Here is a 25,834-nt window from a genome sequence, read left to right as displayed (position 1 = left end):
TAAAACCAAAGTGCTTTGCATTATGGTGTTTTAACAACAGATAAAATAAAACGATTTATAGTTTCATACCGGGAAAAAACCCCAGATATATGCTTCATCAGAAGGAAACTCATTTTATTTGTATGTTCTTTGATAAATTGGCGGAAATTTCCGCCACTTCGAGTGGCTGTTTCCAAAGGCCTGTGGGAACCAAACAATATAGAATTAAAAATCTAATTCAATTTTAGTCTTATAAATGCCATGAACACTAATTCAAGGGTAAATTTTGAGCTATGAAAATAATAGTTAAGACTGTAAATATAAGGATTAAAGTCTCTTTTCTGGTGGTTCTATCGAAGGATAAAGTTGAGTAGCTATATAGGGTATCGATATTTGTTACTTGGACCGCTTCGCGGTCCATCCAAATATCGATACCCTAGCTACTCAACTTTATCTTCGATAGAACCACCAGAAAGAGACTTTAATCCTTAAGTAAAACTGGAGGTTCGGGCAACAGAACAGAACACGAAATTTAGTGATATGACCAAAAGAGCCAGTTAATGAGGTATATTAGAGGAACAAAAAATAGGATAAAACAGAGAGCCCAAAACAGTGACGTAGGCATTATATGGGTCCCTCCCGGTCAGCTAGACTCTTGTCTATTTATACTCTCAATCTACTCAGACACTTGATTATGGCCGTTATTGGACAATCCGGGTATCGGAGGCTGATAGTCTCCCTATCTTTTAATAAGTAATAACGATGGATTCACAAATCAGAAAGCGGCGGTAAGTGTTAGTAACTTAGCAGTGTATACATGTTTGTACTGTTCTGGATATGTATCCTACCGGTACTCCAGTGCACCCACAGGGCCATGTAGGAGATTTCAGAAAAGATGGCGATGACGTCACACAAAGGTACATCCGGGCGCTCAAAGGTACAACTCCGTATATCCGTACACATTAACATGGTGTGAACAGCCGCTTGCGATGTTTGTTTACATTTTATTGTAATAAATAGTACGGCAAACCGAGAACTATTGCGTTATTTTAATTTCAAAAAGTGTAAATAAAAATATTTTACAATAATATACTAATTTAAACATATGGTATTCATATATTTTACTCTGTTTATACTCCATTTTCGTACCGCTACGAGAAAAACACGGTCGCCATTACGTATAACATTGACAGACATATTGCAAATATCAACTTGAAATTACAAATTAAATTTAAAGTCCCCCAAAATATTATTATAAGTTATTACTGTTTTCGAAGTGTTACTTGATAAAACACCTTACAATGTATGATTAGTGCAAAATTAATCATTTGCTTTCGTAGATTACCCCAAGCCCACGGCAGCCATTACAGTACAGCCGAGAACCCGAATTTCGTCCATTTTCAGTGTCAAAAAATACGTATTCTGGTTAATTTTTTTGTCATCAATTTTGGGAATTAGTTTATAACATACAAATGAGTCAGTTTGCAGGTTCATTTTATCACATTTTTAAACAAAACTAGAGTATTTATGATTCTCGAAGTCGTGCGCAATGTATCACTGGTCGGCATTTACAGTACTACGATCTGGTAATTTATATCAATTTAAATGAAGTCTAACTAATATGTATTCAAATTTTCTAAAAGTAATATCACTTCAATTTGAGATTTAACATAGCAGTCTATGGGATAAAAGCGGCTGAAAATGAACTATTAAAAATGAAATCTGCAGCATTAAAACTGAACGATTTCACCCAAGGACGTATATGAGAAGGATAAGTCACACTGGGTTTTGGGGAAGTCCGAGGCAGGCGCTTTTGTGTTTGTGCACTGACCGTGACGTTGGGCGACGACTGATTTTCCTTTGATATCCGCCGGCGCAGCCTTTGATGTAGCTTGCGGGTGCGAGGGTTACCGTCTTACTTTCTGAAGCGGTGCTGTCATTTCATGAGCTGTAAATTTTTTTAACGAAAATTTAAGACATATCCCCTAAATATTCCGTCTTTAAAGCAAGTTATAAAACGTCGTGAAATTTAATAAACTCTACAATGGTGTTTCGTTTGACTCAATAAGACAAGTATTTGTTGAGAAAAAACGGTTTTTATTCCCGGTTCATAGGCGTCTCGCGTGGTGTTTAGTAATGTAAAGAGACAGACACGAATCCTTCTCACTTATATAATCCTTGATTTTCACCATTTTATTTTTCGAGATCGGCAGCCATACGTGTACGTGTAACACAGTAGTTTATTTACTATTCGTCATTTTGTTACGATACAAGAGCATTCCATTAAAACAACATGTACATATTAAATAACAATTTATTATCTTTAAACAAGTCCTTATTGAGATAAAAGTGTTGGTAATTATTAATATGATTTATTTTCCAAACAATGCTGTGGCCTGCGGTGATCTACCAGCGACGAAGCCATGCACGAGCGGCCGTTGTCTAGCCAGATATGGTCCACCTTTCGTTATGTTATATAGTGTTGTGAGCAGCTTTTTCATGTACAACAGAAACATGACACAATAAAATCAATTATCTATTCATAACTTTTTCACAACATGGATTTCTACGTGTGAACAAAAACGGGTACGTGTGATGTGACGACCCGGCACCGCTTCGCAAGCTGGCTTCAACACTAAATCTACAGAAATATATTTAGCAATAAACAATTGTAAATATCAAAATATAAATGTCTGTAGCCTCTTAAACAATAAGAAAACATTTTAAAATCAGAATTTGCAAGTATGAAAGTGTATACTTTTGCCACAGTATCGATTGTGTAGCAGGGCTGTACGTATCTGTTATTGTTTTCATTAGTCGACATACAGTGTTTGTACCTTTGAGGACCCGGATGTAAATTTTCTGTGACCTCACGCCATCTTTTCTGAAATCTCCTATAGTCTCTATTTGAAAAAATAGCCAGGAAATGAGGAATACATATAAATATTTATTGACATTTTATGTCCGATATAACAGGAACACGGTATATATAATATAGTCTGTTTTATGGGACATTTCATGTCCAATAGAACAGGACATATGTGTGTATAATACACTGTCTGTTCTATTGAACATTTTATGTCCGATATTGCAGGAACATATCGATATCTGTATAATACACTGTCTGTTCTATGGGACATTTTATGTCCGATTTAACAGGAACATATCAGTATTATACACTGTCTGTTCTATGGGAACATTTTATGTCCGATATAACAGGAACATATATATATGTGTATAATTCTCAGTCTGTTCTATTGGAAATTTTATGTCCGACATAACAGGAAACATATCTGTATAATATAATGTCTGTTCTATGGGGACATTTTATGTCCGATATAATAGGAACATATCTGTATACTACACTGTCTGTGCTATGGGACATTTTATGTCCGATATAACGGGAACATATCTGTATAATACACTCTGTTCTATGGGACATTTTATGCCCGATATAATAGGAACATTTCTCTCATATCAGGCTATGTTACATATAACCGGATGGAGTGACACAGGGACACGCAACATGGCCTATTCATTAATGATTACACTAGTAGATATACATGTAGGTCATATTCTAATCTATTTATTCTTACATAGCTATCTTAATGGGCAAACTCTATATTTCAGTTTTCCAAAAAACGGGTATGCTTTTTAAGGATATCTTATTGTTTTAGCATAAAATTATGTAATAAAAAATCGGAAAAAAATGAAGTAAAATGATGGACCGGCAGGTATTTTAACAGAAATTTGGTAATGATATGAGAGAAAAGACTCTATTCATATATACACATGGAGGATAGGGGATATTCCACCCTCGGTGTCAGAAAATGTGGTAAAAACCCTCGGCAAGCCTCGGGTTTTACCACATTTTCTGACCCCTCGATCTTGGCGCCAACCAAAGATTGATCTATGTCTGACAAAATGAGAGATCTTTTCTCTGCTTTTCAAACTTTTTTTTTCTGCTTTTCAACTTAAAACTTTTTCCTGCTTTTCACTGAAACTTCTTTTTCCTGCTTTTCAAACTGAAAACTTCTTTTATCTGCTTTTCAAACTTTAAACTATCAATATCCAAGATCTTGTTGACCGATCGTTCCCCAAAATGCAATAGGCAAAACTAGGGCCCTAGAAGAGCCTACATGAAAACTTGAGAACGATCCATTCAGTACTTCAGAAAGAACTTCATAGGAAATTTGCAACGATCACTTCAGTACCTTTTGTCAGAAATAGCTGTAACAAACTTTCACTATCAAAATCCACGACGACTGCCTGCGGTTATCTTGTTAACCCATTGATCCCAAAATGAAATATGCAAAACAAGGGCCCTAGGAGAACCTACTTAAGAAATTTGAGAATGATCCCTTCTGCACTTTCAGAGAAATAACTATAACAAACTTTAACTATCAAAATCCTAAATGGCGGTATGGTGTTTACCAATCTGTCTGACAACCAGCATGACACTCCTAGGGCCCTAGGTGAACCTACATATGAAATTTGAGACAGATCCCTTGAGTACTTTCTGAGAAATAGCGGTAACACACATCAACTACCAAAATCCCGATCAGTATGAAAATCAGCATGCCACTGTGTGCCCTAGAGGAACCTACATATGAAATTTGAGATGGATGCCATCAGGACTTTCTGAGAAATAGCGGTAACAAACATCAACTGCAAAAAGCCTGGCAGCCATATTGTTTTTCCGATCAGTCTGAAAATCTGCATGGCACTCCGTGTGCAATTGAATAGCCCACCATCTGATGATGGTTGGCTAAAAATGCAAAATTTCATAATTATTAGCCCAAAATTGTACACAATTTTTTTCTTTAGACCTGCCTTAAATTGAGCATTTCTATCACAGTGGCAAAATAAGCTAATTTATTTCATAGGTCACATTGTGTGGATTTTTCAATACTTTTGCCTGAACCCACGCCATGGATTTTCCTTCAAGTAAATCTAGCATTTCCGGTCAAGACGCACTTCCGGAGTAGCCAAAAATTGTAATATCTAACCCGTTTTAGGTATGTTTATTCTTTGAAAAAATGAAACTTAAATTAAACCCTCCATATTGGATTCACCAATTTCAAAATATATTTGATTCTTAATTTTTATGCAAGGGCTTCCCACTTAATAAAAAATATAGACTGGGGCCAGGCTGTTCTTCTATGATCTGCTATCTATGGGACATTTTATGTCGGATATAACAGGAACATATGTATATGACATAGTCTTTTCTACGGGACATTTTATGTCTGATACAACATGTACAGGAACATACCTGTTAAATAGATTGTCTGTTCTATGGGACATTTTATGTCTGATATAACAGGAATATATGTATATACATCTAACATAGTCTGTTCTACGGGACATTTGATGTCCAATATAACAGGAGTATATGTGTATAATACACTGTCTGTTCTATGGGACATTTTTTGTCCAATGTAACAGGATCAAATGTGTATAATACATCGTCTGTTCTATGGGACATTTTATTCTACAGGAAGTTCTGAACATACATGTTTCATACATCAAAAACCATTATGTGTTTATATGCCACTCAACTGATGAAGCCCGGGCAATTATAGAATGGTTAAATCAAAAGGGCAGAAACTCAATTGGTACTTATTCCATACTTTTTATCAATTTTGAATTATGATATTTAACAAAAATAAGAAAGAAAAAACAATATAGACACTTTGAAAGAAACAATATTCATAAAAATTCATAAAAGTTGTAAAAATTGAATCATAAATGGAAGAATTTAGAAAGTGCCAATTGAGTTTTGAGGAAAATAATAAAATTACAGATGTTTGTAATAAATATTAATATCTCTGAAACTTCATAAGTAGGTTTCGCTTGTCAGCTATATCCCTTTATCATGTATTATCACAAAAATTACATTTGATATTTATGTATATTTCTGATATCATTTCAGACAACATTAAGAGCACCTGATTTACTTAAAAAAATCAGACACCATAACGAAGGAAAATACGATTTCAAAAAAATTCCCCTTCTGAAAGGAACAAGGAACAACAACCTAAAAGGGCGTCCCCATGATATTGCCGAGGTATCCCCACGTAAAAGAAAAGCAGATGAGCACTATGCAGTTTCACATGAACCTGTAAGTAGACTTTAATTTACTTCATCTGATCTCCATATTTTAACAATATTTAAAATTATTTTCCCTTAAATAAGTGATTTGTTTAACAGACACTTTGACATGCTTTGGTGTGTAACATACATTGGATGTTCTAGCATATCTAGTGATGCATGTTTGATTTTTTTTGTACATCACTCTAGATCCTAGGATAAAGACAACCTACATGAGATATTTGCATGTGCTCACATAGGATAAGAAAATCAAAGTACTGCAAATACAACGCAACAGAAAAATAGAATGAAATCAAATGAATTTCCAAAATCAAAATATATAAACCATATTATAAAGACTTTAATATCAATTATTTCAAGAACATTCAACTGATCACATAAAATACATGTTTTGTTTGACATTTTTCTTAATTAAAGTTCCTACATAAAATTACAAAGAAAACAAAAGTCTTCATTAAAATGAGTTTTTATCCTTATACTCTTGTTTCTTATGTTGCACATACACTTATTTTGGTAACACCATGCACACATGAGGGAAGCCTTATAAGTTATTTTGCCTTTACCTCAGATCTGTGTTTAACATTCGATTAAAAACATTATTTTAAAGTACACAGAAAGGGCATCTGATTAATTCACTTTATAACTCTTATGTCTATAAGCCTTAGATAGTAAGTCCAATTTGAATTATCTTTAACAGAGATTATGTAAGTTGGACAGAGGAGTCACTAGCAGGCAACATTTGACCTAGATGGGCTGTGTATTATATAACACTCTGTGTATTCAATACACACTCTGGGTATTCTATCAATCAGAAGGCAGTCTTCCCATGACTACTGATTGGTCCAAAGGATTATCATTCAATGAATAGGGAATTTATGAATGAAATGGTTCAAGAGGTCACCACTAGATGTCATTGTAGGGCAAGTCCTACAAAGTCTTACACATCATAGTAAACCAGATAGCAATGATACAAACGCTAGTCGCGTTGTATTAAAAACAAGAGGCCCAGAGAGTCTGTATCGCTCACCTGGTTTGTGATGGCAAGAAATGTTCTAAATACAGATTCATTATTTCTTTTATGAAGGAATTTACCTCTTAATTTCCCATAGTGCTTCCTGCCCCTCCTGTCCCCAGGGGGGCCAGAGACAAAATTTATACAAACTCTATTCCTCTTCCCCAAAGGATAGTTTCTGGCCAAATTTGGTTACAATCCATGCAGAACTCTATGACAAGTAGTGATTTAAAGGAAATGCTACGGGCCAGGTGAGCTCTAAAAACAGTTCACTCTTTTGTGGTGAGACAAGAGATTTCAACTCTTGATATAAGATTCTTAAGCTGTCAAACACACGACATAGCCTCATGTTTGACAACTTAAGCATCAGAATCTTACCCCTGACGTTGAGATTCTCCTGTCCAAAAAAGGTGAAAGATTCTACTAATATCACACCAAAGAAAATGAAAGATAATAATAATCCTCCACCTCCTAAACATGACATATTCTTCACTTTTGGTTATAGCCACTTAACGATATAATACATACCAAAACATAATTGGTTTTGTATTGTATTTTCATTGCAGTTACACCAAATATCTGCAATCCAAGAGATTGATGTTGATTTGGTTCCATCTTTAAACATCGAGGAATGCTATTTGAATGGCATCAAAGAACAAGGCGGATTGTTTTGTATTGATAACATTTTCCATTCATTCATTTTGATGGACTTTTCGGAAGAAACCAAAACAGTAAAGGTTTGTTATTTTCATTGTATACAATTCAAGTGATGAAAGATTTATTTAATAGAATTTGTTTTTAATATGGAAATAATAAATCAATGTGTAGTGTTAATAATTATTATTCAATTTCATCCAGTGAAATTCAAAATGTTTTGATGGAGCCTTTTTTCAAAGATATTGCTCCATTGTTTTATCTGTCACACAGACACCATGATACAAGCAATATTTAATTATATGAAATTGATAATATAATAAGTCAATTCACATTCTTTGACGGACTATCTTTTAACTTGAAGAATTCCTGATTAATATCACTATCAAAATTTAATTAAACTTTAATACAATTTTGTTAACAATTACAAACTGTCTATGGTAGCATCTGTATTCCAAGAATTTGTTTTGTAGAACAACCAATTCGTGTTTCTAAAACGGAAGGTCAACAATTTTGAGGATGTTGGTTGCTGGGTATATTCATGTTCTTGTGAGCCAGCTAGAGCTAAACTAATCGCTTGTTTGGACAACAATTTGGATGTTTCGTTTGATGGTAATTCTTTTACTTCACTTTAAACTAGTTTGTGGCCTTTATGACTTTCTTATGACTTGCATGTAAGTGTCTTTTATCACATAACTGACCTGTTCATATCAGAAATTGTAAGACATGCATGTAATAACACTTGTGACGTAATAGGTTGTTATGAAATCATAACCAATGAATGATGTTGGTCATGTGATTTATTCGGTAGATGGGAACAACACATTTGAGTCTGCTTTCTAATTTTTTATATATAGAGACAAAATTTAAAGTTTTGCTAATATTTCCATGAATAAAAGCTGAATCTTAAACGATATTTAATAAGTTCCATATTACATATATTTACACTTGCTAGGCTTGGTCACTATACGCTAATACTAGACGATTTTGTTTACCATAACTGCATGGTAACATTGAACTTTGAACTTTTAAGAATATATTCAATATGGGGCGCTAACGCGCCCCATAGAATATATAGTTATAGTTATCAACCATATGCCAGTCATAGAAGACATGTGTATCCAAAAGTGTCTTTTATGGTTTTATTTAAAATTTTGACTAAACAGCACCTGCATTTCCTATTGAATTTAAACAGCAAAATTCTGTTTCAGACAACTCAACTCCAGAAATTAATGAAGTTGATCCTTCCATTGAAGTAAGCTATCATTATGTACTTATTTAGGCAGAGACAAAAATACCATTCTCTTGTAACCACATTTTGCAATGTTGACATAACATCATCACTGTAGCATTGAAGATTTCACTTTGTGAATGTCAATGGTAGCTATCCTCTGCCTAGATATACACATCTTAAAATGTTAAAATGGTAATAAACTGATATTTTATCTTTACATCTACAACAAGTGCATTTGCAAATATAAGTGTTGGTTATATTTTTGACACGGAAAATTTTGACATCCTTATAACACTGTAATAACGCTGTGCTGATGTGATTTATAATATGCTGATACAAGCAGAGATCAACTCAATAGGTACTGTTCCCAAAGTAGAAGACCACTCCGAAATGATAGCTTTAAATGTAATTGAGTTAACGGAATGTAAGCGTAAAAGATGGCATCTTGATGGTTGCCGGCTGTCCACGGTATGATATAATTACAAAGAAATAAAGAAAACAGAAACAAGGATTGATATAACTCACCGGTGTCATAAGTCAGATATAACTCATTTATATAAAATATGATTGCCCTTTCCCAACAATGATTCAAACGAAATTTGGTTGCCATCCATTCAAGGGTTAAAGAGGAGTATGATTTTACAGCTAAAATTAAGACAAGAATTCCATAACTCTTGCAAATATTGATGGATTTTGACGCTGACATAGTTATACCTAAGTGTCGCCTTTGTGTTGTAGGCGACACAAAAATTAAGATGTATCAAACCAAACATGGTTGAAATATAATTTGCAGTTAAGGAGTAGCGTCATGACTAGGGTCAGAAGGGAACCTATGTTATGCTGTCTGAAATTTGAGACTGATCCCTTCAATACAATATATTTCAATTTTCACTGAAGTTGGACTCAATGAAACTACTTAAAAAATTCCGGTTTCATTTGCTCATGAACTTGAGTATGAACTTAGGTATCTTAACATCGGTTTTCACGCAAGAAAATATTTTTTCTAGACCTACGTTTGCCTAAGAATGCATAGGCCTACATGCAGCTTCCTACTAGGCCTAGGCATATCTAAAAAGCGGGATTTTTTTAAGTGCAAATATTACGGACAGATTTCTACATTTTTAAAAGTATTTTTATGAACTTTCGTTTTACTGTCTCTTGTGTATCGTTCGAGTCAGCAACATTGCCTACCGAAGAAAAATAAAATGTGCCATGTCCCTGTGTGACGTGTGTCGAAACTACGTTAGAACGTCTCAGTTACAAACAAATGATGAAGCCTAAACGGCGATAAGAAATACTATATAAAAGTCAATGAGTGTTGATTTACCTTTAATCAGTTGTTTAAACAAACCACTAGAACTTTTCCTTTGCCATCACGTTACGGTGATTCCATTTTGAATCGAAGCGGGAGACAACAGTATCACGAGTCTAAACATTATTCTTCCGCATGTTCGGCGGACCATTTTTGCAATCACTTCTAAATCTGTTGGGAATGTTTTATGTTTCATCTGGATTACATTGATAATTAAGTTGTTTCTAATTAAATGTATGACAAATTGTAATATTTGCGCTATTTATTCATAATTAGTTGTATTCTAATGACGCACTATTTTCTTACGACTCTCGTTGTACACATAGACTTGCACAAGCCCAGAAACTCGCAATTTAAAAAAAATCTATAGACTAATACGATTGAATTGAAATACAAGGATTGAATCTTGGTTTGGTCGATTTCCTTGGGTGATGAATTGAGTTGCTCTTGAAACGAATTCAACATGAACTGCTTCGCATTCAATTTGTCCAAACCAAGATTCAATCCTTAAATAAATGTATTTAGTTCTTGGAATCATATTATAATAGACAATGACTTACCACTGAAGTCATTCATGAGCATTAAAGGCCGACATTGTACAGCAGCACATTTCGCAGTCGGCCCATTTCAGGAGTGTCCTTTCTGCCATCTTGGAAGGTTTAGCATTATATCTTCAACGCAGAAGAAGAAGGGCATGCTAACAGACCGGTAATTCTGGAATTAGAATGGTACAAATTGAGTTGACCTCAGATGTTGAAACAACATGGCATCTAAACTTTTAACCTACAGGCCTAAGAGTATTATATTTCTGGTATAAATCTCTTGACAGATGTTCTTTTATGGTTTCAGGAAGTTACTAAGCTTAGTGAAAAACTCTTCTGTGTTCAGTCACAGAAGGGACCCGGAGTAGTAGAAGTGACAGGTGCAGTAAAATGCCTTACTTGCAATTCCTGCAAGGTTCATTGCCTGCACCTGTCAAAGTTTCTGGAACTCCATGGATCCAATGACAAAGATTCCATTAAAACCGGATCATATCAGCCAATATGTTATTCTACAGTGCATATTCCTTTTGAATCGACACCTACGATGCAAGAGGTTTACAAGCGATCACCTGTAGATAGAGTTTCCTTGGTGCAGCAACTGGTTTCCTCTAAGAACCAAGTACCATCTAGACCTATCCAGTGCATAAATTGTGGTGTGGGTCTTGACCTTGAAGGCTCTGGTGGAAAACTATACAACTGCACTTCTACTAACCAGTGGAATTGTGGAATTGGAAGGTATTTTATCAGGTCTCTACAATGAAATATGTGGAAAATCAGAGCATATATAATAAATCTGTGCATTGATCTCCATTGAATGAAAAAAAAATGTGAATTTTGCAATAGATTCAATAACATAGAAGGACGTCATAAAGGAACAAACTAAACACCAGTATTTTTTGTATGCAATCACACTTTGTAATCTTTCAACCATTCATATAAATATCACCATACATATGGACAAGCCGGCCAACAGACTTTCTTTGATGTTGGACTGCAAGATAAGCTAGTGACAGTGATTGATAGCCTATTTAGAAAATGCAGAAAAAGAATTAACTGTGAGTGTAATATTTCACAGATTTAAATATGTACTTATTTTTAGTTTCCAGTAGAAAATGTTCAAAATGCAAGAGTCTTTAACCCAATTGATGGCATTCAAGCATGTTTGATCAACATGGGCAACTACATGGTTTGCCATGAGATACTTAGGAAATACCTTTATTATTTCCTTTCTGGAAGGTAATGTAACATTCTGATCTTTCGAGCAAGTTTGAGTTTTTCCAGATACTGAAAACCAACTTTTATTCTTGGCTACAATTTTTCTTAAATCTGTTTTCAAAAAGGGTTTGCGGAGATTAACTTATTGAAACAGAGTATTTACAATGTGTTACATATCTCCTATTGTAAAACAAAGTATAGCTTTAGTTTTTTTAGAACAAACATTTTGGTATTAGCATTGTAAGACATAACATATGCAATGAAAATCATTCACTTGAACCTATAGGTACACCTTCAAAAACAATCACAATATACATGTGTAGCCTTAAGCTAAAAATACTGAGACTTTAGAAAACTCTGGAAAAGATTAAAGAGAATCTGTTTGTCAAAACTGAACTTAACCTTCTGATCAAAAGTTCCTCATAGAAATTAAAGGAAACCATCAAGACCTGAAAAAACATAAAAAAAAGAGTAAAGAGGATGTCTTTGTCACAAAAACGAAACAAATGGGTTGTTGATGATTTCCATCTGGTGTGTAAATAGTCATGGCACAAACATTGTATCATGCTAACAGAGCATTTTTGAACTATACAGTCATACATATGTATTGATAATAATTCGTGAATAAAAGTTGGTTTACAGTAGATATTTTTTGTGAGAAATAAAATCAATAAATTACAAGGATCCCAGAGGGATCTTGGCGCCCACCAAAGAATGATCTATGTCTGACAATGGAAAGAGGAATCTATTCTCTACTTTTCAAACTTTTACTTCATATTACTACATATTAAATTTGACAAAGATCCTTTCAGTACTTTCTGAAATATATAACACTAACAAACTTTAATTATCAAAATCCAATATGGCTACATGTCGGCCATCTTGTTGACAAATCGGTTCGATAATGCAAAATGCACAACTAAGGTCCTAGGGAAATAAACACATACAAGAGATCCAGCAATCCAAGATGGCTGCCTGATCTATGTCTGACAATGGAAAGATGGATCTTTTTTCAAACATACTACATATAAAATTTGAGACAGATCGTTTCAGTACTTTCTGAGAAATAGCAGTAACAAACTTCAACTATGAAAATTAAAGATGGCTTCTTGGCGGCTGTCTTGTTGATCAATCGGTCCCCAATCGCAATAGCATAACTAGGGTCCTAGGGGAACCTACATATTGAATTTGAGAAAGATCCCTTAAGCCCTTTCTGAGAAATAGCGGTAACAAGAAATGTTAAGGGACGGAAGAACGGACGGACGATGGACCATGGACTAAAAGCGATTTGAACAGCTCACCATCTGATGATGGTTGGCTAAAAAGCATGCATATACTTATTATGTTATTACCATGCTTTTTATTTTCAAACAATTACAAACTATTTATGGCATTCGATTATATATTACTGCTCTTTCATTTTATAAGGACATATGTAAATATATACATGTAGTTAGATTTGCATTATCAATCAATTCATTTCAGAAATAATAATGAAATCTAACTACATGTATATATATAAAATTTACATATGTCCCTTTATAATTAATGAAAGAGCAGTAATCGCAATGTCGTATGAATACAAACCCATTGCGCTACATTGAATATGTAGGTAATCCACTTTAGTTCACATCGTTTTTAACACAATCCACGGTTCAATCCCTGTATGATGTAATTTACGGGAAGATATCTGAAAATTTAAAACAAGAGATTATAAACAATATATCATTCTACTACACAGTCTGGATTTTTTTACGAGTCATTATCAGAGATTGTCACTGTTTTATTATTTTCCTGTTCATATCAATATGCCAACCTCTTATGAGGAAAAATCATTTGATCACAATTGAAAACACTAATGAAAGGATCAAAACATGGGTCATACAGATTAAACATATAATAAGTAGGAATGTCAAACTGGTCAGAAGAATCCAATTAAGCGGTTAATCATTGAACCTATAATTAACATCATAATATTATACTTAAGCATTGATGTCACTATTTATCGGGGTATGAAAATAAATACCTTAAATATCCCCTTCCCCCCTTTTGCCAAACCGATAATCTATCGTGTCCATAGCCTGGAGGCCCTACCTATACCGCTAGGAATTATGGGTAGGGCCTCCAGGCTATCGTGTCCAATGCAACCTTGGATGATACTGCATATCTTTGGCCATCCTGACTACCATAGTTACCAACTTAGCAACCAACACTATTTTAAATTTGACGATTAACATGTTAAATTATACTTCTTTATGTAAATATAAAGATTGAACTTTGTTTTGATTTCTAATTTTTCCAGGTCAACGATCTTTACAGAGTACTCAACATTGAAGTTGTTTTATGAAGATCAAGGTATATTGGACTTCAGCAATAAATTTTCGTAGAACAACTTCAAATGGTCATGGTATGCATTTTTGGAACTGCTTGAAATTGACTACGAAACTGGATTTGGAATTGTGGAGAAGATCCCGATACATTGATCATGGATGCAACAAGTGTTTCATTCAGGAAAGAGCTGGCATCCTGGTCTGTTCTAGAGAACCTCCAAAACCTAGCAAAAGAGACAAAACAAGGTACCAGTACATTGAAAAAAGGCTTTTAACCAAATTTTTCATTAAGCATTAAAATCATTATACAGAAGTGGTTGCTACATGTCTTATATTAAAACAAGATTTTTATATTCACTAAAATGCCCTCATGTATAATTTATTTTGATTTTTGCCAAGCATTTGATAATTTTTATCTAAACACGTATGTTTAAAGAGTTGTTTACCAATATTTCTTTGTTAGAATATTGGTATGCAATACTTTTCTGCAAAATAAATATTAATGACAGTTTTGGTTGATCACTACATCAGTGGGCTACAGCCTCATTACCTTGTATTTGTCACAGTGATGTTATCTCTACAGTGCCGATAGGTGGTGCTGTTACGTCATACATTACAATATAAAGTAGAGTACATTGTAGGCCTGAAGTAGTTTACATTTTATAGAATTACACTGTAGTATGTTGAAGTACGACAGTCTGTATTGTTTACGACAAAATATGCTTCCAAACCTCACCGAGATAAAATACAAATCACACTGCAGTCGAAATAACGATAATGATATTGTTATATTACTGTATTTTAACTTGGATACTGGAACTGCCAGAAAAAAAATATGATACAGGTAACAATTGTTTCGTAGACTTTTAACGGAAAAGTACTTGTATCAGAAGACACTGGGATATTAAAATCACATCAAAATCTCAAATAACAAACTATATTCTCTATTCAATTAATGCCACCTGCTGGCACCATTGAGATAACATCACTAACACTGTGACCAAGTAGGACCGATAGGGCCTACTTAAACATACGTACTAATATCTATGTTATTGGGGTTTTTTTTGTTTTTGTTTTTGTTTTTTGTAGAAATCAGGAACGTACTTTTTTAAGTAAACCACTTTGCAACTTCTTGTCCTCTTTGGTTAGTAAGGGTGGAGTGGAGAAGAGTCGCTGGCCTCTTTTCCTGTCACAGCTGGAGGAAGAGTGTCCCGTCGTTGTCCCCCTTATTAAAGTGATTCAAGAAAATGATGGAAGTTTGATAAAGGGAGAAAAGATGTATTGTATCGGCTTGTGGCAGGACTTCCTAAGATGTCTGGCGAGCTCCTACCCATTTTGTTCCTTCATCACAACCTCCTATGAAGTCCACAATGTATTGAAAAGGATGTGCAATCCTCATTTTGCAAAGAATGTTACAGATGTATCAATTCTCCAGCACAATGTTCCCGTAATTTTCCATCTGATGATGAACCTTTACGATAATTTTCCAAGAAAAGAGTTCTGTGACATGTTAGATGCGATGATAGTCAAATCGCTATCTCCTTTTGACACTTCAACAGAAGTACTTGATAAATGGAGCTGTCAGCAAAAACATTTCACACTTTCCTTCTCTGGCGATCAAAAGAGGACGAGGGTCTTTCTCTGCAGATAAACAGATCTTCAAAAACCAATGCCCAAAAAGCTCTACCGGTCATCAATCTCTTCTGCCTGGAGTTTTCACACTTTTCTGTAAACATGGTAATTAGACATTGTTTGTTAATAGACTAATAAAACCCAATTTTTCCGATGTCACTTTGTATGAAACACTCAGGTTGTTTTAATGGTAAACACGTTTATTTTCTAACATTTTATTCGTTTTGCCATGTATGTAATATGTTGATACACATCCAATGAAATTCAATTGCATGACATGACATATCATTACATAGCACACGTCAATATAATTTTAAAATATTGCAATTTTATTAAGTATATTAATAATTACCCAGAAATATCAAATCAGATATTTAAGAAATAACATTTAAAGTACATACTTTAGCAAAACGACTCTTAATTCTTAAACTGTAAGACTTAAAAGAATTGGATAATTTTGTTTACTTTTTCGAACATTTTTAAAGAGGTAAATGAAATTTATTTTATTCTTTGGGTCATGTTAATTACGACACAGGTTTTGACTATTACTACATCATACAGCAAAACAACAAAAGACACCTTCATTGTAACAAATGTTTATACCGGGAATTTTGTATTTGTATGGTTTTATTGCGTTATAATTGTTTTATTGTTTCTTTTCGTAAACGTAGTGGACCAGAAAACCTGTCATAGCGGCAAACTCTGTATAAAGACCACCTGCTTAATGCGACCACTTCCCTATGGTTCAAAAGGACCAATTTCAACCTGTGTATAATGACAAATTGACTATAAAGACCATATTCCCTTTGTCCATTGGATGGTCTTTATCAAAAAGGTTTGACTCTACCATGATTTGGGTGTTTTTAGTTTCTGTATATAATATTACTCTGCTGTAAGAAGTAATGACCTTACTATCATTTACAGTAATATTTTCATCATACAATTAACACACAATGATCTCTCTATGAATACCAAAACATAACTATATGTATATTTCGACGGAACTGAATTTGATATGGCTTTTCGATATTTCACAAGTGAAAGTATAAAGTACTGCAGGAATACAGAATACTTACTCATGAACCGCTTTTTCCATAAATTCCATGTCCACTACTTTATCGGAGCGATAAATCAGAACATATAGTTATACCATGCTAAAGCCGACAGCGATAACATAAAGACGGATCATTTTCGACATCTTTATACGTACTTATGATACTCGCATACACCGCGTGTCTGATCGATTTTCCTTTTGTCAGCCTGCGCATGCCCACAGCGTGTAGTTTTATCGAGGAATATGTCACAGTTTTAGCCCACCATCATCAGGTGATGGGCATTTCAAATCAGCTTTCGTCCATGGTCTGTGGTCCGTCCGTCCGTCCGTTCTTCTGTTGGGATAAATTGGAGTGCTCTCAAACTGCAGATTTCTTCTTTATCATAACTTAGGATGCGATATCACACTCTGGTGTCATTAGTGTGGCGTATTATTATCGTAACACAGTAAATAAAAAAGGAATTATAGTTTTTAACATGCATGTACAGTTTGTTTGATTAATTAACGTCCTATTAACAGCTATGGTCATGTAAGGACGGCCTCCCATGTATGCGATGTGTTGCGTGTATGTTGTGCGAGGTGCATGTTTTAGGAGACTGCGGTATATTCATGTTGTGTCTTCTTGTATAGTGGTACTGTTGCCCTTTTTATAGTGCTATATCACTGAAGCATGCCGCCGAAGAAACCAAGCAACCCATCCCACCCGGTCACATTATACTGATAACGGGCGAACCAGTCGTCCCACTCCCTGTATGCTGAGCGCTAAGCAGGAGCAGAAACTACCACTTTTATAGACTTTGGTGTGTCTCGGCCAGGTGACAGAACCCAGAGCCTTCCTCACAGGGGCGAACGCTCAACTCAAGGCCAAAAGTGAGGCGGTGCCAAAGGAGGCATTATGATAGATTAAGTCAGTTAGGAAGAAGAGAAAATATAAGATCCTAAATTAAGTCGCCTTTTACGATCATGCAATAGGGCAGCAGGTACAATTCTAACGCCCTACCTTTGAATGTTATGTCCATTTTCGAGTACCAGCACTATATGACATATGACAAAAAAGTAAAGGTCAAATAATATTTTCATTACTGTGGCAGCATTGTTCTTCGAATTAAAATTTCAATGTTTACAATTCGTTTCAGTACGTATATTGCTAGTCTTAATGAAAAAAATACGTTCTGAAAATTACAATATTTAAATCTATAGGCGGATTTTTCATCTCCAAAAAAAAGTAAATAATATCAATGTTTTAATCTAAATCACTGAGACTGTCAAAAGTAAACGCCACTTAAGATCAAAACGAGGGCGGTCAAAGAAAAATTTGAAAGTATTTTCATAAGGGTTGCCAATAAACATTCAGGGGTTTCTGCAAGATGAACCCGAAATAAATCATATATCAGAGAACTCTTTTGGTGTTGCAGCTTTGTATTTATAATATTAATTTTTCTATCACCATATTCATAATACTTTTACAGTTAAGGGGTTAAGGTCAAAACTGAAGAGTAGAAGTTTGGAACTACGAAGTTATTTCTGTTTCTAAGAGGATATTAAAGATGCTCCATCGCTGACAAACGGTATCTTTTCACTATAAAAAACAGGAGCAGACGATTTAGTATTTTTCTTCAGATACAAAAGTTACTTACTTTACACCATTACCACAATTGAAAAGTTTTAGCTTCATATTTTATATCAAGATAAAAATTTAAAAAATAATTAATTGCATCCCGAAAAAATTCCGTGGCAGCTTGATGTAAAATATGAAGCTAAAACTTCTACTCTTCAGTTATGGAATAACCTAGATACAACATCTAGAAACGCACCTACTACTGAAGCTTTCAAATCATCTATTTCACCAGATTAAAAATAGAAAATACTTTCTAATTTTTCTTTGACCGCCCTCGTTTTGACCTTAATTCCTTAACTACCAACTGCGCATTTCTACGCATTTTCGTGTCGGTGTTAAAAACATGGCAATATCCCCCTTATTTGTTGAGCTATCGGGATACTCTTTACATCTTTTAAAACTTCAGATAATAGCCGACAACTTTTGTTCGGAGAAAAAAAATCATTTGGCATCGTCTTTTTTTCTCTTTCAACGAGTTAAAAATTCATGCCAACTTAATTCCGAGCGTTATCGCCGGAGCGGAGATTCTACAGTGTATCTCGAATTATGCAACAAGTAGCAAGAAATAATACTTGTAATTCATGGATTTTGTAGTTGATAATGTCAATTTTATGTGTGACTAATTATATTGAAAGAAAACCGTTCTAACATTATTTTTTCTCGTCGCAATTTACCATACATACCAAGAAAGCCGAGAAACCATTGGTCAAAATACACAAATTTGTAATTCATTTCATGCCGAAATAAGTTTTCTATTGCCTCTACAAATCAGCTATTGGTTTCGACGGAAATCGCGGTCCGGTAAAATTTCTAATATGTTGACGTCATCGGTACAAAACAAGCACCTGTGCGATGAAGATGGGCATCGATTATAAGTTGATTTTCTCAAAAGATATAAATATTAGACAAAATTAACACAGGGAATATATTCAATTTATCATTGAAATAATGAATTTTAAAATATTGTTTGATATTTGACGAAGAACAATAATTAAATGATGCTGACGACAGCGATATCTATTTATAGTAGTAAGGTATTTCCTTAGCGGGGCAACCACTTTCGATTTACAACACGGGCCATGTGCAGATGTATATGGACATTTTATCTAAATCTTTACCAAAACAACATGGCAACCTTCTGATTATGATATTCAACAAACTTTGAAGTGATATCGACGTTATTGATGATACAAGCCTACATAACAGTTGTTATGAACATACATTGACAGCTGAATTATACTGTAACTGCACCAAGGATTCCAAGGCACATTTATGTTGAGTAAGTATATTTGAATTTCTCTATAAAAAATATACAAAATACATTATCAGATTGTAATTCTAGAGCAAAGTTGATAAGAATGAACTGCACTGTGATATCCTTCAATGTACATACATAGCATGTTTTGTATTATAAATATAGGTAACCCCTCCCCAACACACACACACTCTTTGTCTGTGGGCCTATTGGAATAGCACAACTGCCGATTGTATGGGTTTGTGTGAGTAATTATAACATGAATGAAAAGGCTCTGTTATTTTACAAATAAATTCTAAAGATTTAGAACACTATTTGACCAATTTACAATGTACATATGTTGTGGTCACAATCTATTTCCACCCCTACATGTACATGTACAATGTATAGTGTTACTGCACATTCAAGTTGCTAAAATAGTGTTAGCATGCATATGTTTGATATATCTTTGTCCAAATTCAAGCTATATATGAACATTTATTGCCATGTCAGATTTTGTTCTAAAATTAGATATACAACAAATATAAATAATTAAGTAGGAAATATACAGTGCATATAGACAATTGTATATGGTTAAATATTTTATGTATAACTGGTAAGATGTATAAGTACTGTGTACATGGACCATATTTGTAGGCGGTATTCAAATTTGCAGTTGATCAATCTCTCAGTTCAAGGTTTACAAACATGTACTTCAATGATCTGTCTCTTCATTATTTACTATAGAATACCAGAAATTGATACCCAGAGGATTTATGTACAAGAAAACATATCATATTACATTAGTTAAATTGTGAAGAAAAAGATAAAATAAAAATACATGTAATCTGCACCTGATGCTCAGAGTAACCAGAGTTTCTTCTAACTCTAACAACACATAATAGACATTCTATAGTATGATATGTCACCTCACTTAGTCTGGCAATAGGTCTAGAGTCATTGAAACCAGAATAATCTTGCTATCTAGATGGAAAATGGAAAGGTGATTTTATTTCTGATTTTAAACAGTTTAAGAGATTCTGTACCTGGACTTTATATACATGGATGGAATACCTGACCTGATTAAAAACACCAATGTATCTGCAATAGCTGAATAAGATTATTCATACTGTATTATGTTTTTCAGCCTCTAATATGTGCAATCCTTTTGAAATGAGAGTAATGGAAAAAAATTCAAAATTTCAAATCTGACATGAATATTTGATTTTCTTTTCAGGATTTTTTTCTTACCTGTAATGATCAGTTATTGAATTATACTGCCAACCAGAAGTTTTAATGGAAGATTAGTGAAACTTTGAGAAATCTGCTAGATTGATTTACTGCAAAGGTAGGAGCAAACATGTTTGTTAAGTTCAATTAATCTGTAATGGATCACAGAGACCTGGCACGAATTTGTAAACCAACAGTATACATATATAAATTATAGTATTATAAATATGTATACTCAGTCTGTTGGTTAAAAAATATCGTGCCAGGTCCCTGTGTGATGGATCAAGAGTTTTTTTTTTTTTTTTTTTTTTGGGGGGCGTTTGGAAACTTATTTTGGAAACTTATTTTTTTATATATGTAAAAAGTGTTTTCACCATTTTTTACATTCATGATCACACCTTGGAATTTATACCAAAAGTGTATCTTTATTAGTCTAAGATCTATTTTTAAGTGTAACTTTCTAAGCACTAGTGTATTTAATATGAGCAAGATTTTTTAAATGGTATACATACATATAACATGTACATGTATTTATACTTAGTTACTTAGAGTGTACCATACATTTTATTTGATGCTTGTACAACCAGGAACTGCCATTCAAATGATTTTATGATTCTGGATGGTTTTTACAATGTTTGTTTTATTGAAAACTTACAGGTACATCAGTTTGGACTGCATGTACATGGACATCAGTGGGTGACAACCTTAGGAAGATAACCAATCTCCTGTTATGAAACTGAAACTCAGCCAGTTCATCACCATTTTCCAATCTGCATTATTAAAAATACCATACCTGTATAAGGCTTTTGAGTTCTTTCAAATTTAATTCATACAGTTGTGAACTTTTACAAGTTATTGTGTTTAAAAAAAGAAAACATGACAGACAATATATAGATACATGCACATGGATATTCTATACATAAATAATGCAACCAGAGGCCAAAGATACAAGATATATGTATGTGTCTACAATTCAGACAAATCACAACACACATGTGCATGTACATAGACACCACAGGACTTTGGTTCTATAGATATACGAACACCTCATGTATGTGTAACACAGTATTGCCCGTAAACAGAGGTGTCTAAGGCCTGTGGTAGACGCCATGTATATATATATATCTGCAATATGATCAAGACAACATACATGTACATGTTTGTAGATAAAGCAGTGTATCTATGAAATTGACAAGACATATACGCTGCAGTTTATCTACAAACTAAACAAGACACAACACACATGTACCAATGCATGGTATATACAATATGGTCAAGACATATCACAAATGTAAGTACATTTGTTTACATGTATATGGGGATTTAGTGGATGGGGGCTTCTGTATAAAGCTATATACACGTAGATAGAGCATTGTACACATGCATAACAAATTTAACCCTATGAAACATTGAAATGTATATATATATATATATATAAATGCTTTATTTTCCTGTTTTAGTAAAGGTACAGGTAACATGCATAATTTGTTTCCATAAACATGCAAGTCCCTGACTGTTACAAACTTTTGATTTGTCAACATCTAATCTGTTGATGGTATTGATACTTTTGTGTCGAAGTATAGGAAAAGGGTGATATTAGGAAAATTGATAAATTAGTTGCCCTGGTAACTAGCAAATTACTGCAGTGTGCACACATATGAAGAGTACTGCATTGCAATTTTGAAAACCTATTCATCTGAACATCTTGATTTCGAAACACATACGCTATCGGCTTACTACATATGACGGAATAGATAAGAACTGATATAGAATATACATGTAATTTTGAATATTATTGACATTCAAAAACTCATCTAAAAATAAGACCCGTTCATAAATATAAAATATTTAATGTTGTTAACAATTAATGAGACAAACAAAACGTTGTACAACATAATAAAAGATATCTTTCCATGTTTCATTTAACTGGACACCCACATAAATGTTTCTATAAGCAGAAAAAAAATGCATTTTTGTGTAGGCTCGCTTTCAGTTGCCGTGATAACATTTTAGTTCCAAACATAAATGATTTGTCATCAAATTGGCCACGTTCTCTTCAAAAATCAATATGCATGTTAAAAGGTAACCAAAATTATAATATAAAACATTTTTGCTAAAGCGAAAGCAAGACAGATACAGTGCTAAATCAAAACATTTTCAAAAATTATTGGTTTGGAATATTTCTTTGTAAACATGGTAACAACCAAAACTAAATTGAAAATGTGACATCTAATGGAACTTCCACTTCTTATTTAATGTATACTTGATTATTAAGTTGTTAAATGAACATTTAAATCACTTTCATCGGCTTAAGAGCTTTAAATGTAAGAAACTTTAACATTTTTATGAAAGTCTCAAATTCCGGTTACTATGGTAACGTCATTAACGCAAAAACATTTTTCATACAAAATCTGAAAAGGGTGTGCTCTGAAGTTTCTAAATATATATGGGTTGATTACCAAAATTGTTGATGCGAAAGGGTGAAGAATTACTTTGAAACAAAACATTGGGTTTGCATGAGTTCCACAAAAAATTCTTGGGAGTTAAGGGGTTAAGAGGCGTTTACTTTTGACAGTCTCAGTGATTTAGATTTAAACATTGATATTATTTACTTTTTTTTTGGGAGATGAAAAATCTGCCTATAGATTTAAATATTGTAATTTTCAGAACGTATTTTCTTCATTAAGACTAGCAATATTCGTACTGAAACGAATTGTAAACATTGATAGTTTGATTCGGAGAACAATGCTGCCACAGTAATGTTAATATATATTGAGCTTTATTTTATTTGCCATATGTCATATTGTGCTGGTACTCGGAAGTGAACATAATATTCAAACTGTACATGCATGTAAAAAACTACAATTCCTTTTTATTTACTGTGTTACGATAATAATACGCCACACTAGTGACGCCAGAGTGTGATATCGCATCCTAAGTTATGATAAAGAAGAATTCATTAGTTTGAGAACACTCCCAATTATCCACACAGAAAAACGGACGGACCACAGACCATAGACGAAAGCTGATTTGAAAACCCCATCACCTGATGATGGTGGGCTAAGACTGACATATTCCTCGATAAAACTACACGCTGTGGGCATGCGCAGGCTGACAAAAGAATAATCGATCAGACACGCGGTGTATGCGAGTATAATTAGTACGTGTAAAGATGTCGAAAATGATCCGTCTTTATGTAATCGCTGTCGGCTTTACGATGGTATTACTATGTGTTCTGATTTATCGCATCGATAAAGTAGTGGATGTGAAATTTTTGGGAAAAGCGGTTCATGAGTAAGTATTCTTTATTTCTGCAGTACTTTATACTTTCATTAGTGAAATGCTGTAAAAAGCCATATCAAGTTCAGTTCCGTCGAAGTATACATGATGAAAATGTTACTGTAAATGATAGTAAGGTCATTACTTCTTACAGCAGAGTAATATTATATACAGAAACTAAAAACACCCGAAACATGGTATAGAGTCAAACCTTGTTGATAAAGACCATCCAATGGACAAAGGGAATATGGTCTTTAAAGGCAGTTTGTCTTTATACACATGTTAAAATTGGTCCTTTTGAACTATAGGAAAGCGGTCGCATTAAGCAGATGGTCTTTATACAGAGTTGGCCGCTATGACAGGTTTTCTGGTCCACTACGTTTACGAAAAGAAACAATAAAACAATTATAACGCAATAACACCATACAAATACAAAATTCCCGTTATAAACATTAGTTACAATGAAGGTGTCTTTTGTTGTTTTGCTGTGTGATGTAGTAATAGTCAAAACCCGTGTCGTAATTAAAATGACCCAAACAATAAAATAAATTGCATTTACCTCTTTAAAAATGTTCGGAAAAGTTAACCAAATTATCCAATTCGTCTTACAGTTTAAGAATTAAGAGTCGTTTTGCTTAAGTATGTACCTTTAAATGTTATTTCTTACATATCTGATTTGATATTTCTTGGTAATTATAAATATACTTAATAAAATTGCAATATTATTAAAATAAGTTGACGTGTACTTTGTAATGATATTGATTTACATGTCATGCAATTGTATTTCATTGGATGTGTATCAATATATTACATACCTTCCAAAACAAATAAAATGTTAGAAAACAAACGTGTGTACCATTAATACAACCTGAGTGTTACATACAAAGTGACTTCGGAACACCGGTATTTAGTAAGCCATTACATTAACTTCTTTGATGACAGAATGCGTTAACCAGCAACGATTAATGAGCTGTCAGGGGCTTAATATTGGGTATGAAAACTTATTTTGATACAATATTTGCAAAATGTATGAGAAAAAAAAACGTTTAAGAAAAGTAATCGAAATATGTCCTTGGATAGAATTGAATGAGAAGTTGAATGAAAGCAATTTCTATAGAAGAAAAATGAAGAGCATCATTTATCAATATCATTTATCAATTTCGTACAATTCATCTAGCTCTATACTAGTGTATAAACAGTACTCTGTGACATCAAGAGCGATAAAACGCCAAAACGTAACGTTTTTCATCACATAACGGCCAAGGTTCACACTCACCTTGAATAAACATAGATCATTAAATGATAACGGACATTTATGCTTGCTTTTCTTTTACATTAAACGTAATACTCAAACGTATACGAACAACTCCCTATATATATATGTACATAGTCATT

The 25,834-nt window shown here is 33.7% G+C and overlaps 1 protein-coding gene and 2 long non-coding RNA genes across 3 annotated transcripts; 2 read left to right on the top strand and 1 right to left on the bottom strand.

The window, feature by feature from the left end:
- Positions 1-411: 411 nt before the first annotated feature.
- LOC138331686 (uncharacterized) lies at positions 412-15,618 on the top strand. Its single transcript, XM_069279419.1, has 9 exons — positions 412-767; positions 5,915-6,103; positions 7,672-7,842; positions 8,233-8,371; positions 8,971-9,014; positions 11,155-11,582; positions 11,947-12,083; positions 14,365-14,638; positions 15,482-15,618. Exons 3-7 carry the CDS (start codon positions 7,810-7,812, stop codon positions 11,954-11,956), a joined length of 654 nt encoding a protein of 217 aa, XP_069135520.1. The 5' UTR covers positions 412-767; positions 5,915-6,103; positions 7,672-7,809; the 3' UTR covers positions 11,957-12,083; positions 14,365-14,638; positions 15,482-15,618.
- On the bottom strand, positions 10,798-14,126 carry LOC138331687 (uncharacterized). Its single transcript, XR_011209715.1, has 3 exons — positions 13,650-14,126; positions 11,417-11,598; positions 10,798-11,019 (listed from the first exon to the last, which is right to left on the bottom strand). It is a non-coding gene; the product is annotated as an uncharacterized lncRNA (long non-coding RNA).
- Positions 15,619-18,314: 2,696 nt separating the features above from the next.
- Positions 18,315-22,578, top strand: LOC138331685 (uncharacterized). Its single transcript, XR_011209714.1, has 3 exons — positions 18,315-19,975; positions 21,168-21,278; positions 21,818-22,578. It is a non-coding gene; the product is annotated as an uncharacterized lncRNA (long non-coding RNA).
- Positions 22,579-25,834: the final 3,256 nt, after the last annotated feature.

The sequence above is a fragment of the Argopecten irradians genome, chromosome 9, assembly GCF_041381155.1.
Source record: "Argopecten irradians isolate NY chromosome 9, Ai_NY, whole genome shotgun sequence".
Lineage (NCBI taxonomy): Eukaryota > Metazoa > Mollusca > Bivalvia > Pectinida > Pectinidae > Argopecten > Argopecten irradians.
This window is presented reverse-complemented; position numbering and strand designations above follow the sequence as displayed.

Coding starts and splice junctions, on each gene's coding strand:
- LOC138331686 (XM_069279419.1), top strand. CDS start 7,810: ATGGACTTTTCGGAAGAAACCAAAACAGTAAAG. Junction 7,843..8,232: donor AAGAAACCAAAACAGTAAAG/GTTTGTTATTTT, acceptor TTTGTTTTGTAG/AACAACCAATTCGTGTTTCT. Junction 8,372..8,970: donor TTTGGATGTTTCGTTTGATG/GTAATTCTTTTA, acceptor ATTCTGTTTCAG/ACAACTCAACTCCAGAAATT.